The sequence below is a fragment of the Populus alba genome, chromosome 1 (genome assembly GCF_005239225.2).
Source record: "Populus alba chromosome 1, ASM523922v2, whole genome shotgun sequence".
NCBI classification, from domain to species: Eukaryota; Viridiplantae; Streptophyta; class Magnoliopsida; order Malpighiales; family Salicaceae; genus Populus; species Populus alba.
This window is the reverse complement of record NC_133284.1, coordinates 6,197,421-6,215,920: the sequence shown is the minus strand read 5'-3', so window position 1 is coordinate 6,215,920 and position 18,500 is coordinate 6,197,421. Positions and strand designations below refer to the sequence as shown.

The 18,500-nt window shown below is 31.3% G+C and overlaps 2 protein-coding genes across 4 annotated transcripts; both read left to right on the top strand.

Moving 5' to 3' along the window:
- The first annotated feature begins 4,225 nt into the window (after nt 1-4,225).
- LOC118041914 (pentatricopeptide repeat-containing protein At5g13270, chloroplastic) lies at nt 4,226-7,147 on the top strand. The gene has a single exon (XM_035049421.2). The coding sequence runs from the start codon at nt 4,436-4,438 to the stop codon at nt 6,740-6,742; it is 2,307 nt and encodes a 768-aa protein (XP_034905312.1). The 5' UTR covers nt 4,226-4,435; the 3' UTR covers nt 6,743-7,147.
- Nucleotides 7,148-13,243: 6,096 nt separating this feature from the next.
- On the top strand, nt 13,244-18,027 carry LOC118041924 (protein NEOXANTHIN-DEFICIENT 1). Of its 3 annotated transcripts, none has more exons than XM_035049454.2 (11): nt 13,244-13,578; nt 14,078-14,198; nt 14,317-14,400; nt 14,501-14,564; nt 14,689-14,735; nt 15,264-15,318; nt 15,721-15,759; nt 16,187-16,355; nt 17,079-17,142; nt 17,231-17,373; nt 17,466-17,625. In XM_035049454.2, the coding sequence occupies exons 2-11, from the start codon at nt 14,107-14,109 to the stop codon at nt 17,546-17,548; spliced, it is 840 nt and encodes a 279-aa protein (XP_034905345.1). In that variant the 5' UTR covers nt 13,244-13,578; nt 14,078-14,106; the 3' UTR covers nt 17,549-17,625. The 3 variants fall into 3 exon arrangements, with proteins under 3 accessions (XP_034905345.1, XP_034905337.1, XP_034905321.1); XM_035049446.2 differs by lacking the exon at nt 17,466-17,625 and adding an exon at nt 17,632-18,027 and having other exon boundaries at nt 13,250-13,578; nt 17,276-17,287; XM_035049430.2 differs by lacking the exon at nt 17,466-17,625 and adding an exon at nt 17,632-18,027 and having other exon boundaries at nt 13,257-13,578; nt 17,231-17,287.
- Nucleotides 18,028-18,500: the final 473 nt, after the last annotated feature.

Below are 18,500 nucleotides of genomic sequence, written 5' to 3'. Positions count from 1 at the left end.
AAGTCTAAAAAGCATCCAGGCTTTTAAATGGAAGAGGTTTTAAGAAAAGTTAGCATTGAACTTAAAACCACACACGTAAATCAAATTTGATTGAGCTTTGAGCTTGAGCTTGAGCTCATTGTAAAATATTTTTTTTGGATCATAAAAAACTATTTTTTGCCAACTAAAATGCTTGCTCCATGAAGAGTTATTTTTTCCAACCCAGCCCACTATTTTGTCTAGTCCAAACAAGTTGGAATCTGATAGTTTTTTCAAAACTTTTTCGAGCTTACATGAACAAATTTTTGAGCTCAAAAATCATATGATTTAAATAAAAAATTATTCATGTTTAATTATGGTTTATTGTGGGTAATGAAAGTTGTTATTAAGAGAAATCCATTAACCTTTGATTCCTAAAATTCTCTTTAAAAAAGGGTTGAAAAAGAGTATTTTGGGGTTGGTTAATTCTGTATTATTTTGACAGAATTTGACACTCTTCTTCAGCTTATTTTTCAGTATTGTTTTTTGGTTTTAAACCTCTTTTTTTTCCTCTCAAAAGATATCATGATCTAGAGCTTTAGTTCAGTCCTTACAAATAAATCATTGAGTAATATTTCATTGGTTTGTAAGATTTTTTTGGGAGTGCACCTAAACAAAGTGGTGTTGTTTGGAATCTTAGGTAACTTATTAAAGAAAGTCTTATTGCACGCGCGCCAACCTATCTTGACAAGGCTCCAAGTCAGGTCTGGTTTTGAGTTTATTGTAAAATATTTTTTTTTGGGCCATAAAAAATTATTTTTTGCTAACTAAAATGCTTAGTCTATGAAGAATTATTTCTTCTAGCTTGGCCCATTGTTTTGTCCAGTCCATAAATATGAATGTTAGAATCTGATCAAGTTTTCAACTACTCTTTCAAGGTTACATGAATAGAATTTTCAGCTCAAAAGTCACATAATTTAAATAAAAAAATTGTTCATGTTTAATTCTAGTTTATTATGGGTAATAAAAGTTGTTAATGGAGGAAATCCATCCACTTTTGGTTCCTAAAATTCTCTTTAAAAAACGGTTAAAGAAGAGTGTTTCAAGGTTGATTAACTCCGTATTGTTTTGACATAATTTGACACTCTTCTTCACCTTATTTCCAACATTGTTTTCCAGTTTTAAACCTTTATTTTCCCTCACAAAGTATATCCTAATCTAGAACTTAGATTCAAACCTTGTAGAGGAATCATCAGGTAATATTTTATTGGTTCATTAGATCTTGTTTAAGAGTGCACCTAAACACAGTGGTATTGTTGGAATCTTGGGCTGGAAGAATTATTTCTTAAAGCCCAGTCCATTTTTTATCAAGTCCATGAATGTTAGAATCTAATCAGTTTTTTCACAACTCTTTCAAGGTTACATGAACATATTTTTTAGCTTAAAAGTCACATGATTTAAATAAAAAAAAATATTAATGTTTAATTCTAACTTATTGTGGGTAATCAAAGTTGTTAGCGAGGGGAATTCATCAACCTTTGGTTCCTAAAATTCTCTTTAAAAGGGGTTGAAAATGAGTGTTTTGGGGTTGATTAATTTTGTGTTGTTTAGATAGAATTAGATGCTATTCTTTACCTTATTTTCTATCATTTTTTTTGGTTTTAAACCTTTATTTTTCCTCTCAAAATATATTTTAATCTAGATCTTGAGTTCAATCATTGTAGAGGAATCATTGAATAATATTTTATTGGTTCGTTTGATCTTTTTTTAAGATTGTATCTAAATAAAGTAGTGTTGTTGGAATCTTGGATGACTTATTGAAAAAAATCTTATTACACGTGTGTTGGCCTATCTTGACAGGGCTCCAAGTCGAGTCTGGTTTTGAGTTCATTGTAAAATATTTTTTTGGACCAAAAAAGATTATTTTTTGCTAACTAAAATTCTTGATCTATGAAGAATTATTTCTTCTAGCCCAGTGTACTGTTTTGTCTAGTCCATAAATGTTAGAATCTGATAAGTTTTTCCACAATTCTTTCAAGGTTACATGAATAAATTTTTCAGCTCAAAAGTCACATGATTTAAATAAATAATATATCCATGTTTAATTCTGGTTTATTATGGGTAATCAAAGTTGTTAGCAGGGAAATTCATTAACCTTTGGTTCCTAAAATTTTCTTTAAAAAGGGGTTGAGGAAAAGTGTTTTAGGGTTGATTAATTTTGTATTGTTTTGATAGAATTTGACACTCTTCTTCACTTTATTTTGCAACACAGTTTTCTAGTTTTAAACCTTTATTTTTCCTCTCAAAAAATATCTTAAGTTGGAACTTGGGCTTATTCCTTGTAAAGCAATCATTGGGTAATATTTTATTGGTTCGTTAGATCTTATTTAAGAGTGCACCTAAACACAGTGATCTTGTTGGAATCTTGGACTAGGCTAGTAGAATTATTTCTTCTAGCCTAGCCTAATGTTTTATGCAGTCTTTGAATATGAGAATCTAATTAGTTTTTCCACAACTCTTTCATGGTCACATGAACAAAATTTTCAGCTTAAAAATCAAATGATTTAAATAAAAAAAATTCATGTTTAATTATGGTTTATTGTAGGTAATCAAAATTGTTAAGGGGGAAATTAATCAACCTTTGGTTCCTAAAATTCTCTTTAAAAAAGGGCTAAAGAAGAGTGTTTTGCGGTTGGTTAATTCTGTATTGTTTTGACAGAATTTGACGCTCTTCTTTACCTTATTTTTTAACATTGTTTTCTAGTTTTAAACCTTTATTTTTCCTCTCAAAATATATCCTAATCTTGAGCTTGAGCTCAATCATTGTAGAGGAATTATTGAATAATATTTCATTGATTCGTTGGACCACCTAAAAAAGTTGATGGTGTTGAAATCTTGGGAAACTTATTGAAAAAAGTCATATTATACCAAGTAAGGAGCAATAAAGTTTTAAGAACAAATTATTAATCCTCAACAACAACACACTTGATCATTTTATAAATTGCTTTAATAAGTAAGTACCATTTTTATTCTTATTTAATTTTATATATTGATGATGTGGAGATATGGAGTGTGAGTTTGGTGAGAATTTTTATATTTCAATTGAAAATGTAAAAACAAAAATAAAATCATGATTTTATCTAATTTTACCTGAGTCAAAACAATTTTAATTTAATTTTAATAGTTTTTTAGTTCTTACATTGATTTGATACTTTAAACATATATTAATTTGTAAAATTATACAATTTTATGAGTTAACTCATAGTTTTAATAGCATTGCATCGGATATAGTGATGACAGATTTCACTTTTGAAAACCTTATTTAAAAAAAAAAAATAACAAATGAGTATTCAAGCTATAATAATATAGTGTTTGGTATTATTAAGAGTAATATAATAATAATATAGTAATATAAAGTAAAAAAAAAAAAAAAAAAAAATAGTAAAGAAAAAGAGTAAAGAATAAGGACCTTTTTTTTCAAGCCCTACTTGTTGTGCATTATTGGTGTAATGTAACATAGAAATTATTTTCCTTAATAGGAAGAGATGGATGAGTGGACTAAAGCGCTAGATTGTTAATCCATTGTACAAGTTATTCGTACCGAGGGTTTGAATCCCTCTCTTTCCGATTTTGTTGATGACTAGGTATTTTTTTTTTTCAAGTCTTTTTCTTTATTTATTTTCTAATAGTTAAAGATGTAGAATAGATAAAATTTTAAGAACATCTAATAAAAATAAAAATCAAGTAAGGAAAAGGATTTTTTTTTTTTTTTTTATTCTTCACATCTAGGATTACACCCTGATCATTAGATAAAAATCCAAAAATAAAAAGAAACAAAGAATATTACTACCTGTGTAAACAAAGAATTTGAGAGTAAGTATTAGACAATCTTCAAGATCTTTTTTTTCTTGTTTGGAATTTTTTTTTCTATTTTTATACCATATATCCTATTTTTACCAAGAAATGAAGTGATTTCTAGAAAATTTTCAAAATATTTTTCTAAATTCATTTGTAATAAGAGTCTAGTTTTTCGTGTATTTAATATTATAATAGTGGTTATTTTTTGAAGGTTATTTTTTAATGCATCAAAATAAAAATTATTTTTTTATTTTATAAAATTTATTTTTTATATTAACACATAAAAAAAAATCTAAAAGCATTACAAAATATTAATTTTAAAAAAATAATTTTGTTTTCAAAACAAACAGTGATTACAAAATTCAGCGTTTAAAAAGAAAATCAGCGCGTGAGCAACCTTGTCGTTCATTGCATTGTTATTGCACTTGCGCAGCCACAAGCTATAGCCGAACCTGTTTTACTCCGTCTAACACATCTTCTGCAGAGGAAGAGAAGGGGAAGATGATGTGTTGTTTGCTTACATGCAAAGACAACCTGCCTGGCTGTTAGCACTGAACAAGAGTTCTTCGCATAATTATATTGTAAAAAATTCGAAATTCCTGCAAATTCCCTGTATTCAATGAATGCCCACTACTGTTTTGCTGTGTCATCTCTCAATCCATCGCCAGTAATAATAGCTCATGACAAGATTCCACAATCCATAAAAGCTGCAGCAAACTTTTCTCAAATACCTTCATGGGTCTCATTAAAATCAACTCCTTCTTCACTCCAAACCCAAGAAAATATTAACAAAGCCCAAATTGAGAGTATCCACTTGATTTCTCTATCTAAACATGGGAAGCTCAAGGAAGCTCGTGAATTTCTCAAACAAATGGAGGACGCTCGTATTTCTGTTAGCCCTCGTTCTTATAAATGCTTGTTTGAAGCGTGTGGAAAGATTAAATCTTTATTGGATGGGAGATTGTTTCACGAACAAATGCAAAGAACAGTGAAAAACCCACCTGAGTTTCTTGAGAATTCAGTGCTTAAGATGTATTGCGAGTGTGGAAGTTTAGCTGATGCTCTTAAGGTGTTTGATGAAATGCGTGAGAGGAATTTGGTTTCTTGGAATACAATTATATCAGCTTATGCAGAAAATGGTGTTTTTGATGAAGGTTTTTGCATGTTTTCGAACATGCTTGAATTGGAAACTAAACCGAATGGGTCCACTTATATTGGGTTTCTACGGTCCTTGTTAAATCCTTCCGGTTTAGAGATTGGTAAACAGATACATTCTCATGCCATAAGAAGTGGGTTAGGCAGTAATGCTTCAGTTAACACAGCAATCAGCAATATGTACGTGAAATGTGGTTGGTTAGAGGGAGCCGAGCTTGTTTTTGAGAAAATGAGTGAAAAGAATGCAGTAGCTTGGACTGGAATAATGGTGGGGTACACTCAAGCTGAGAGGCAAATGGATGCTTTGGCTTTGTTTGCCAAGATGGTCAATGAAGGTGTTGAATTGGATGAGTATGTATTCTCAATTGTTCTCAAAGCATGCGCTGGTTTAGAGGAGTTGAATTTTGGGAGGCAAATTCATGGTCATATTGTTAAACTTGGGTTGGAATCTGAAGTTTCTGTGGGAACTCCGCTTGTGGACTTTTATGTTAAATGTTCAAATTTGGAATCTGCGACTAAGGCATTTGAATGGATCAGTGAACCAAATGATGTTTCTTGGAGTGCTTTGATAACAGGTTATTGCCAAATGGGTGAATTTGAGGAAGCTCTCAAAACTTTTGAATCATTGAGGACCAGAAGTGTGGATATAAATTCATTCACATATACAAGCATTTTCCAAGCATGCTCTGCACTTGCAGATTTCAACAGTGGTGCCCAAGCTCATGCAGATGCAATAAAAAGCAGTCTGGTTGCATATCAACATGGAGAGAGTGCAATGATTACCATGTATTCAAGATGTGGCAGATTAGATTATGCCACTCGAGTCTTTGAATCAATAGATGACCCTGATGCAGTGGCTTGGACTGCTATAATTGCTGGTTATGCTTATCAGGGTAATGCTCCTGAAGCTCTAAAGCTTTTCAGAAGGATGCAGGATTGTGGTGTGAGACCAAATGCAGTTACATTTATTGCAGTTTTAACTGCTTGTAGTCATTCGGGTTTGGTCATAGAGGGCAGACAGTATTTAGAGTTGATGAGTAGCAATTATGGGGTTGCCACAACTATTGATCATTATGATTGTATGGTTGATATATATTCCCGAGCTGGTTTTCTGCAGGAAGCACTTGAACTAATAAGGATTATGCCATTTTCACCAGATGCAATGAGTTGGAAATGTTTGCTGGGTGGTTGCTGGACCTATAGGAATCTTGAGATTGGGGAACTTGCAGCTGAAAACCTCTTTCAGCTGGACCCAGAGGATACCGCAGGTTATATTCTCATGTTTAATCTGTATGCTTCATTTGGGAAATGGAAAGAAGCAGCTAATGTTAGAAAGATGATGGCAGAAAGAAATTTGAGGAAGGAGCTTAGCTGCAGCTGGATTACTGTCAAGGGTAAAGTGCACCGGTTTATAGTAGGTGATAAGCACCACCCTCAGACCGAAGAGATCTATTCAAAGTTGGAAGCATTGGATGATTCTGTTATAAAAGAAGAAACTGGCCTTTTAACAGAAGAAGATGCATCAAATAGTTTGCCAGAGAGGAAAGAACAGCTTCTTGTCCATAGTGAGAGGCTTGCATTGGCATTTGGGCTCATATCTACACCAAGTAGTGCTCCTGTTGTTGTTTTCAAGAACCTCAGGGCTTGCAAGGACTGCCATGATTTTGGCAAACAGGTATCCTTGATCACTGGACGTGAAATCGTTGTTAGAGATTCTTTTAGATTCCATCACTTCAAGTTAGGGGAATGCTCTTGCAATGACTATTGGTGACCCTACACAGCATTGCATCACGACAGATTCAATGGTCTCATAAATCAAGCCTGATTGGTAACAGTTCCTAACAATAGCCCCGAGAACAATATGGATCGTGGAAACTGAATATCTGACAGTATAATGTCATGGAGTGTTTGTAAGTGGGACAGAGATGTATTCTCTCTACTGTTGACATGGATGCACGCGTGACATGGTTGACAAGATCTTTTACCACGTGAATATCGGAGTTTTTTTTAAAAAAAACAGCGGTCAGAGTTTTTTCTTTTTTATTTTTTTGTGCAAACTAGCATAATTAAAAAGAGAAAAAACGAAGTTTGGGCAATTACGCCACTGTAACTAGCGCAACTAATACAAATTTAATAAGTTGCGCTACTTTTAATAACACGATCTATTAATTTTTTTTATAGTGTCTTTTGTAATTTTATCACAGCTTACTAAAAATTAAAAAAAATATAACGCATGATAGAAAAATAGCATTGGAATTGTTTTGAGATTTATATCTCATTCAAATTAATTAATATGTACAAAAACAACCTAAAATTTTATTAAGATGAAATTTAAGATTCAATAGAGAAGCTGAGAAAGAGATAAGAAAAAAAAGTCATTGGGGACACATATTGGCTTTGTTTTCGACACACTCGATACTGTTAGAAAGATCTCGACGAGATGATTTTAACTAAACCTTGAAAGATTATCAAACGATGTTGTAATTGGTTAATAATTTTATTTAAAATTAATTTAGGGTTAATTATAACCTTTATGATGGTTTTTCTAAAGTATAATATTGAATATGTTAAAAACAAATTTTTAATATGTTCTTGGTAACTTTTTTTTTCTCATTTTTTTTTCTTGTCACCTCATTTTCTTAGTCATTTGATATTGAATTTTATCTTTTGGCTATTGAATCTTAAAATTAATATTCAATAAGAATAACGATTGTATATAGAATTTATATTTACCAACATAGTTGTGCTCAAATTTTGTTATTTTACAAATACTTTTTCAACTTATGTCATTTTCTTAAAAATTTTACCGAGAAATGTCACTCTCTTAGAAATTATCTAAACTAAATTATTTCTTGCAAGTGCATGATTAACAAATCATAGCATGACAATAGTTTATACAGAGGTCATCAGCTTGCAAATGATGATAGGAATTTTCCTAGAGTACTATTCTACTATTATTACATGGTGGGTTAAAGTACGAATGTCTAAAGGCGAGGCTTTGTGAGCTGCCACGTATGAGGGTATCTAATGCAAGTAAAGCTGCAAATCTGAAGGATTTTCTGTGTTATCTTTATTTTTTTCCCCTCTCTCTTGGAGGGGCGTTTGGCGTTACAATTTAAATGTATTTTAAAAAAAAATTAAATTTTTATTTTTATTTTAAAATAATATGTTTTTTTATGTTTTCAAATTATTTTGATATACTAATCTAAAAATAATTTTTAAAAAAATAAAATAACATTATTAACATGTTTTTTCTGAATGAAAAACACTTTAAAAAACAATATCAATTACACTCTTAAACACAGGGGCTCACACTTAACAACCCCATGATGATCCTTTATAATTAACACTTAACACGCATATTATTTAGCAATGTGGGACATCAGGCCTCCACAAGCACACAAATAGAAGATTATCTCATGCGTGATTATGCTTTCTAGGGTTCCATGCCACCTTGTGATGCTGTTGATAGGAAACTTCCTTGCGGTTGCTTTTGCAACTTGATTAATTATTTAATAAAATTGGGAAAAAAGTGGTAAGAGATATAGTTATTTATTCCTCCTCTCTAAATATTTAGTATTGTGGTTTAGACGAGTTTAAAATTAAATTGCATTTGAGTTGAAACTGATGCTTTTGAATAATTTTTAATGATATTGTTGTTGTTGAATATGTTAAAATGATGTAAAAAAACCAGAAAAAGACATTAATTTTCAATCTTTCAAACAAAAAAAAATATATTGAAAATTGTCTCAACCATAATGATAACAAAATAATCAGGTCATTTATCTAAAAAAACATAACTTTTATCATTTCAAAATCTATATATTTTTGCATTTGAAATTACATTTGGATGCCTTACAAAAACATAATTAGCATGAAAAGTATCAAATTAGTGTTTTCTAATATTTTCCGATAATTTTAATGTTTTTGTATAAAAAAATATTTTGCACCACAATATCAAACACACACTTTAATCTCACATTTTTTGTGGTAGTTATGTTTTCTGTATTTATAATTGCGTTGATGGCTAAATTATAAAATAGAAATCCGAAGAAAAAATCGTTGAGAATTTTTTACCAACTTTCGCAACATAGAAAAATTAAATCTATTGGGTCCTAAGTAGCTCATTGATATAAAAAATGATGCATTTGCAAAATTAACATGTAATTAAAATATTTTAATTGAAAGTTGCCGAGTAAAGATTGCTTGGCAACATAGAATGTTTGGTTGAGTGAAACACAATGGATTAATCCTTCGAATTGATTTTATTTTAGGACAACAATAGCAGAATCAGTGCGCGCACGGGGCAGGTACAACCATGACGAAACCTCAGTAATTGGAGGCTGGTAGGTGAAATGGCGTTTTGGTATAATAGCAATTCACTATTGATTTTTTGATATCTATATATTATTTATTATCTATCATGAATTTCTTTTTTAAATGCAATTCAATTTTGAATGTTCACTGCATAACTATTATTTATTGTTTAATAAAAAATATATAAAATAAATAAGAATGAAATAAAAAAATTAAAAAAATAAGAACTGCAATAAAAAAAACATATAAGAAATTGTAATTGAAGAATTAAATTGAAAAATAAAATTTTATAAAAGAAATAAGAAAAAAATTAAAAAATTAAAAATTAAAAACTGAAATTAAAAAAATTAAAAAGAAAATGTGAAAATTATTAAAAAACTCCCATAAACTTGTTAATTACAAAAAAATACTTATGTGAAAAACACCAAAATACCTTCCAAGGCAAAGCTTATTTTTTTTGTCTTTTCTAGTGTTAAAAGCATATTTTCACCCTATATAGATAATAAAAAAAAAAACATAAACACCCTTGGTCAGCAGTTTATCAAATTTTTTATCTCAGAAATAAGAAAGTATTTTTATTGTAAAAAAACTTATGAAAAATCAAGAAAGCTCTTAATTAACAGTTATAAATTTTGTTGACTAAAAGAGTATTTTATTGTATAAAAAAAATAAAAAAAATTATATACCCCTAAATAATTTTTTAATAAATAATAAGCTAGTAAAAAAGATTAATAAATCTCCTTTTTCAAGGATTAAGTTTTTTCTCACTTAAGAGTAAAAAACATTAATTTTATTATAGCAATTCATAATAAACTATGTGTAAAGCTATGGTGAAACTCTATTGATTTTTAACTTTTCTTTTAATAAAGTACGGGCAATACTAAATGTTTTTTTTCTTTCTCTAGAAACAGGCTATTATAAAGTTGCACATTCGAATAGAGTTTGATTTATGTTAATTAAAAATATATATAATATTAATTAATTAAGAAATGGCTGGCTTAATTGAAAAATAAAAGTATTTTATCGAGTATGTATATTTACGTCCAACAATTCGTAAAGCTTCAAAATGTTACATAGCTGTGATTAACAAAACAATTAAAAGAGATGGGTCGGTTTCACTGTCCAAACCAACTATTTTATTTTTCAATTTAACTCCTCTGTAACCTAATTAAATAAAATCTTACTTGAAACACTACAAGATTTAAAAGTTTTACCGGCGGAATTTTTCTGTTGGCGTAAGACACATATTCCATCAGTAATTAATTTACCGACAAAATCACCGACGGAGAATTTTCGTCGGTGAATCTTTCGCCGGTAATTTTTTGTCCGTAGGTAATTTCGTTGGTAATAATATTACCGAAGGATTTACTGGCGGAACAGATGTGTCGGTAAATTTTTTTTATTACCGACGGATTTACCAACGGATTTACCGACGGAAATTTCCGTCGGTAAATCCATCGGTAATTATTTAAAAACATTTTTAAAAAAATTTATTTTATAAAATTATAAAATAATTAAATTAACATAAATCAACATTGTATAATATATACTCAAAATGCTTGGAAAAAAGAATAAGAAAATCAACTCAAACAAATTTGCAACAAATAAATAAAACAAAAAAATTAATTCAACTAAAAAAATTCATATGAAAAAAATGAAGTTGCAATTGCTAAAAATTTAAAAATCCTATAAATAAATCAAATAAAAATTGATCTCATATGAAAAAAAAATTCTCACAACAACATTTATACAATTATTAAGAACAAAATCAATTAAAATTAAATAAAAAACAAATATAGTGAAAAATCATGAAAAAATAAGAAAAAAGAAAGATCTTACCTTAATATACTTGCAAGTGAAGCTAAGGAAAAAAATAAAATTCGTGAAGCATATTAATTAAAAAAAACTAAGAGGATAAAAGAAGAAAGAAGAAGAAGAAGACATACCCGAGCATGGAGGAAAAGAGAAGGAGATGAGGAGAAAAAAGAAAAGAAAGAAATAGATATTGATGTTTTTACATATAGTGAAGAAGAAGAAGTAGAAGTAGAAGTAGAAGAAGAAGAAGAAGAAGAAATAGAAGTAGTAGAAGAAGAAAAAGAAATAATGAGTCTGTCTCTTGTGAAATAAGTGGATTCAGGTTTTTTATTGGGGCGCGTTACCGACGGATTTACCGATGAATAATTGAATATTAATATTTTTTAATTATTCCATCGGTAATTCCGTCAGTAATATTTAATTTAAATTTTCAATTTCGTAAAAAGTTTTCAGAAACCGCCAAAAATTACCGATGATTTTTCAATCCGTCGGTGATTCCGTCTGTAATATTTAAATGAAAATTTTAAATCAATTGAATTTTTTCAGAAAACCGCCAAAACATGCCGACGAATTTTCAATCCGTCGGTGATTTTGTCCGTAAAGTAAAACAATTAACAGTGCAATTGGAAGATGAACAGTTCTGGAGCTCTCTGTAAAATACCGACGGAAAAATTCCGTCGATAATTCCCTTTGTAATTGACATGATGAACAATGTTCACATTTTACCAACGGAAAAATTCTGTCGGTAAATCCGTTGGTAAAAAATGACATGTCATTCTTTTTTTTTTTTGCTTTGCTTTAATTTTTTTTCCCAGGGTAATTCCCTCGGTATATACCGAGGGAATCTTTCCGTCGGTAAAATTCCTCGGAAATTTACCGACATAAATATTCCCTCGGTATTTCCATTTGTATTTATTGATTTTCTGATAGTGAAATTATGGATAAAATACCAAATTAAAAAATAAAAAAGTAAAAAGTAAAGTTTGAGGAAGATATATAGCTCATTCGAAATTAATGATAATTTTTGTTTTGATTTTAAAGTTTATTTGATTTATTTTTAGATCATGAATTAGAAAAATGAGAAATAAACTGATTGAAAAATAACAAAGAGAGAGAAACATATTTTATTTCTTCACTTTTTGGTGATGGGACTTATAATTTTTTATATTAATGAGTTTTATTTGGTGAGAAAATTTTAATAGTGGTTATTTTGAACTTTTATATTATATAAAAAACAAATCAAGGTGGTGGAGAAAATAATTTCTTGATTTGATTTTGTATTTTGGAATATTTTTTATGTTTATTGGGTAGTTAAATTGATTTTTATGTGCTGTTTGAGTGTTCATGAGATACTTCTGTTAGAACAAGTGGAAAATCAAATGTTTTGGCCAAAAAACAATAGTTATAATAGATGATGTGATGTCTATCTTAATTGGATAACAAGTCATTTACACCTTGAAAAAAAAAAAAAAAAAAAACAAAGTCCTGATATACAAGCCTAGACGTTCTAGAAAACCTAAGCTAGTCCGCATCCCTAAACTTTTTTTTTTTGTTTTTCAATTTTTTTCTTTTAATTTTATCATTTAATTTTTTTTTGTTATATAATTAATTAAAATATAGTTTTAAATAATTAAATTATTAAACTCAGTGTAGTTTATGACAGAGTTACAAGTTTGGTGAGTTAAGCTGCGAAGCCTGAGTCGATTCAATAAATTACTATTTCAATATTTTTTAAAACAAGATACCATATTAAATTTATTTTTGTAAAGCATTTGATTTATTTTGAATTAAATTTTATAATATATTTTGATTTGGTTAATGTAGAATTGATTTGTTATTATGATTAATTGATCTAGTTCACAGGTTAACCTGAATTAATTTAGATTAATCAAATATATTATTATTTTAATATATTTTTTTAATATTACCTTAATTATTATTTTTTAAATCCAAATTATGATATTACATGTTCAAGTTGCCTTTATACCTAGATACTTGGAGGTTTTTATTTTTTTCATATGAATTTTTCTTTATGTCCAATTTTTTTTTTTTTTTTTATCCAACTCGCATCATATCATTATCATTAACCTAATTTAGTTACTAAGAAGGAAATGGTGAGACATGAACCCACGTGGTGGCGTCACTATACCGTGTAAGCAAAGAGAGAAACAGAGTTCTTGGATCAAGAAAAGAAGCAAACAGCATTACAAGTGGTTCAGTTAAAACAGCGACAGGCCATGGAGTTGGTTAAACTCTGTTGGCGCCAAAAAATGCTCATTATTAATGAATGGATAAGATCCGATCCACTTCTTCTGCTACTGCGATTGCTTACCTCATACCCTCTCTTTCTCTCCTTAAAGTCTGTGAGACTCTCACTCTCACACACAAACTGCACTGAAATCCCTACCTGTAAGCTGGACTCTCTCTGTCTCTCTGTTTTCTTCACTTCACACCTCATCAAGTAATTAAGGGAAGGTGGGTTTTACTTATTCTGTGTTTCTTCACTTTCTTTTTTTAGTATGTAATTTTGTTTATATGATTTCAGCTTTTTTAGCTACATGCAGTATCTCTGCATGTTCTTTTACTGAATTGCTAATGTTTTTGATTTAATTTCGTGAATTATCATAAAATATGGAGCTTTATGAAAAACAAAGGCCGTTTAAACAAGGTGGAAAGATTTAGCTGTTTGAGTACGCTCATTGAGGTCTTTTTTATCAACAAAGCCGAGTATCTTTAATTGACCCGAACTTGAATTTAATTTCTTGACTAAGGAAATAAGTACGTTTTCTGTTTAACATTTGAACAGTTTACATGTCTGTGCCTGCCATGTATGTAAAAATTTATCTTCTATAATTGTAAACTGTATATGACACTCAGGGCAATGCAGTCCTATTTTAGCTCAGATTTTTTTATGGTTTTTAGAATTTCATTTCAATCAAATAAAAGAATTTCCTTGGCCATATTTTTCGTGCAGTTCAATTCGGTCATTGGCATCTCCAAATCATGGTTGCTTTGAGCGTTTCTGAAGTCATGGCAGATGAAAAAACAAAATGTTCCTTAGGGTATGGCAAGCCTCCTTGGATATTTAAAGGCAGGCAAGGATCCTACAAGTCTTAATTTAGTGTTTGTTTGGTCTATTCTGTGATGATGACTGTTATGATTAACATCATTCCCATTCATGAATGTTGTTTGATGATATGATTTCCATTTCAGAGCCTTGTACCAACTTCACCTTGTTAAATCCAAAATTGCTCGAGCATCCATTCCGAAAGAGTTCAGATTAGTTGAAGCATTTGGGTAATGTTTATTTTTTGCAACTGTTGTTTGAACTTTGAAGGGACAGGGGTGGGGTTCAGGATTCCAATTTTTACTGTTAACTCACATTTCTGCACTGCAGATACACCCTTGGAGGTTTTTTTCTAGCTAGCTATGAAGACAGTCCAGCTGGGGTTTTTGATGAGGTTCTATGGCATGACTTAATGAGCTAAACAAGAAAAGAAGTAGGCATTTAGTTGATTCGTTGTGCACTATCAGAAATGACAGAAAATTTCCCCTTTTCTTTTCCCTTTTTTCCCTTTTCTGCAGCTTGTGGTGATTGCGGGAATTGTGTGGAACCCCCCAACATCTTGTGCGTAAGTTTAACGACCTATCTATTCTTGTTTATAATGATGAATTGTAAATGATTGTGGACAAGGAATCATTTTTACTAGGAAAAAAGTAGCAAGTCCCAGAGCTGATGAAACTTGATTTGGGTCTTTCCATCTCAATTCCATAGAGGCAATCATATCAACTTTTTAAGCTATATTGGGCCAGTCAACTCTGAAACATGCATTTCCCTTCTAGTGCATTAACAATATTATTAGAGGAATCAACTAAAGGCCTCACAATTGTTTTATATTTTTTCTTCAAGTGGCCTAAGCAACTGGTCAGGCTGCTGTGCTTTGATGTTCAGTAGCAATCTACTATAACAAAAGCAGAGACATGTTTTTCAACCTGAACTGAACCACCTGGCTTTCGACACAGTGAGCCTAAAGACTATTCAAGATGTTAGCAGTTTGCTTTACCCCCCCTTTTCTAGGATAGTCTGAAATCTTTCTATCTTGGAAGCTATCAACGCAATTTGAATCCTTTTAGCAGATTTTGCTTTCTTGTTTCGACAGATGGGCAGCCAGGGTGCTTGTCAGCAGTGGCGATGCTTGTGATCATGGAAGAAAGGTGAGAGGTCAACAAATTTTTTGTGCAGTTCTGAATTTTAACTTTTAATATAAATGAGTTCCATCAAGGTGTTGCCTTATGGTTTGAATAGTTTGAAAAGGATACTGGCCTCTATTACTAGAGTGGGATATTGGCACAGACTTTTGAAGCAAAACGAACCAAAATTATTTACAGGATACACATCCAGATGCAAATTGTTCTTTCTTTCTCTTTGTTTTTGTAGAACACGTCCTAGATAAAACTTAGTGGCTTGCATACTCCCCGAAGCAATAACTGATTCATCTCTGACGAGTTGACATTGGGATATTATGCATGATTATGATGCTTTTGTGCCCCTGAACTGGAGGCAATTGAAAGGAATTTTTTACATATTTCTGATCTTTCTTTCACGTTCTCTTGCAGGATGTAGGGCTTCCTAGTCAAGTTGCCAAGTTTTCCAAGGTGATTTTTGTTCTGTGCACATATCTTGTGCAATTAAACTTCCAATTTCAACGTAAAAAATAAAGAAAATTAGGAAAAAACTGGTCCTTGGTCTAGTGAATTTTATTTCATTTTAAAATAATCCTTCCTCGGTATGCAGAAAATTCAAAATTTTGATCATTTGATTGCTCTGCACTAATCATCCGGTGTATATGCTAGTTTTTGACAGTGAACTATACTTAAAATAGCTTAGGATTATGCTACCCCCAATTTAGGAAAGCATTCAGTTGTTCCATAAATTATCTTCTATGATGGGTTATGGTTATACCTGCACTTAATCAAACTGATGCAAGAACGCATGGCATTGCAAATTCCATGAGAAGCTTACATCAATGTTTCAGCAAATGTGAAGCTTGTTTATGTTTTATAACGTGCTCTTTTGAAACAGAAAATCACAGCAATTCCTAGGCAAAGAAAGAGCAAATTTAATGGCTTTCTAGACATGATTGGTTTGGGCACTGCAAGTTCGAGTACGAAGGATTGCATGGATGTTCTAGTAACTGAAACTAATGGTCCTTCCGCAACTGATATCTGCAACATTAAACTTACAACTTCTGGTGAGTATGTTACACTAATAATTGTTTCTAGCCACGACAAACATTATAATTAGCTGTCGTTAGTACAAGTTAGTTGTTTTTCAGTAAACAACCCTCTATGCGCAAAGACCCTGTCATTGTCATGAGTTTTTCAAAACCGATTCAATTTTTCTCGTCAAGTTGAGTACTTGCTTGATCTTTGCAGTAGCATTAAGAATTTCTCTCGGTTGTGTGTTCTGCATGGATGTATCATACAAATGAGCTTGGGGGCTTCGTCTGAGCGATGCACTCTTGTCATAGGCCTGTTTGTTCTGTTCAGTCTTTCTTGCTAACTTGTTAGTTCAACCCTTCCAATAGCTAGCTTCTGCTCATATTCAGGAAAATGGGCCAGGGTTATAGAAGCCTCAAGGTTAGACAATGATTCAACTAGGAAATTAACCACTTCTTGTCCGGTAACATTATTCCCCTCACAAGTCTTTCAGTTCCTCCTGTCACCTAGGAAATTAAGAAAAAAATAACAGCACCATTTTCCTTTTGTTGGCAGTGGTGTACTATGTATAAGAGCTTGTAAGTCCTCTTGGAAGCTTACGTGCTCCCAGAGCTTGACTAAATATGAGAGGAAAGGGAATTCACTGTCTTCGCATAACTGATATCCCATTTTCCTTTTTTGGTTTTCTTATATTTAAGTTTTATTATCATGTTTCTGATTGATCTAATGCCTGGCTATGGACTTCTTAATGATAGTTCCTGGGGTAAAATTTGACAAATGGAAGGGGCCAGCAATCAAAATGTCACTACCAAGTTTTAGGTAAATTTTCATCTGAATTGGTGTTTAAACAATCACCATGCATTATGCGTACGGCATCTTATATTCTCTATATGTTGTGAAATTGCAGCGGACGTACAGAGTATAACCCCGATCTTTTGAAATATTCTTGCAGTATTGAATGCAGGTATACGTTCATACTCTTGCAATTGTTTAACTTCTTGGATTTATTTTGGAGAGAGCACAGAAAGTACCTTAGCAGGTCCTCATCCAGTAAGAACAAAATCATGCCAGTAACCCAATTCTGTTGGATTCCAGTTGCTCTGATCATCCTAAAAAGTAATGCACTCATGTTTTTTCCCAAGGACTGGAGAACTCCAGAGCATACCGTCACATACATGCAGCTTCTATGAGTGTATATAAAACGATCACTTCACTTCTGAAATAAATTCATAGCAAGAATTTGTAGAGGACAACATCGACGATTGATTTCGAATCTGACACATCTTGATTTAACGATTTTGCTGGTAGGGTACGAGCAGTGCAGGCAGCAAAAGTGTCAGGGCCATCTTCACCACCGAAGCACGACACTGAAGAGTCACAGAGCCAGCTTAAATTGAAAACTGTGGAACCCAGTAGTAGAGAACTCCTGGATGAGGGACAGAACTTGAGCATATCTGTAATGCTATCAAGACCAATACTAGCCTTGGAGCTCAGTTGTTTGAAAATGCAGGTTGAAGCACCAGTTGTAGTTTCCCAGCATTCTAAAAGCAGGTTTAACTAGAGTCGCAGATTAAGGGCATTATTTTCGTTCGAAAAATCCATTAATGCAATCAATACCAATTCTGTATTGATTTTTACATTATTATTATTATTATTATTTGTAAATCAGTAATATTGGTAGTTGCAAATTGTAATTACTGTGAACAGAGGCAGTCTGGCAGAGCTAGGATGTTTTCTTAACAGGCCAAGCAAATTCATGATTGCTTTTTCCAGAAATTATTACCTAATACTAAAGACATGGGGTATAACCCAAGGTGCTTCACCTCGATTTTTGTTTTTTTCATTTTTTAACTTCTTCTTTTTTTTTTTTATCATTTACAGTCTGGCAGAGATAGGATTAGGTGTGACATGTGTGATTGTGGGAAATATTTTCACAAGTGAAGAATAATATATATTGATAGCATAAGCAAGGCAAAGTTGATTGGACCTATCTTTTAAACTAAAAAAAATAATTTCATCGATGTTGAAGTTAAATTGCTTTTCATTCAACAAAATTATACATGTTGTATTTCAGTAAACATCACAGCGGGGCTAAAAATATATATCGTGAAAAATTAGAGTTATCATCTAAGAAATAATTAGAACTTTTAAAAATTAGTATTAATTTTAAAAATTCA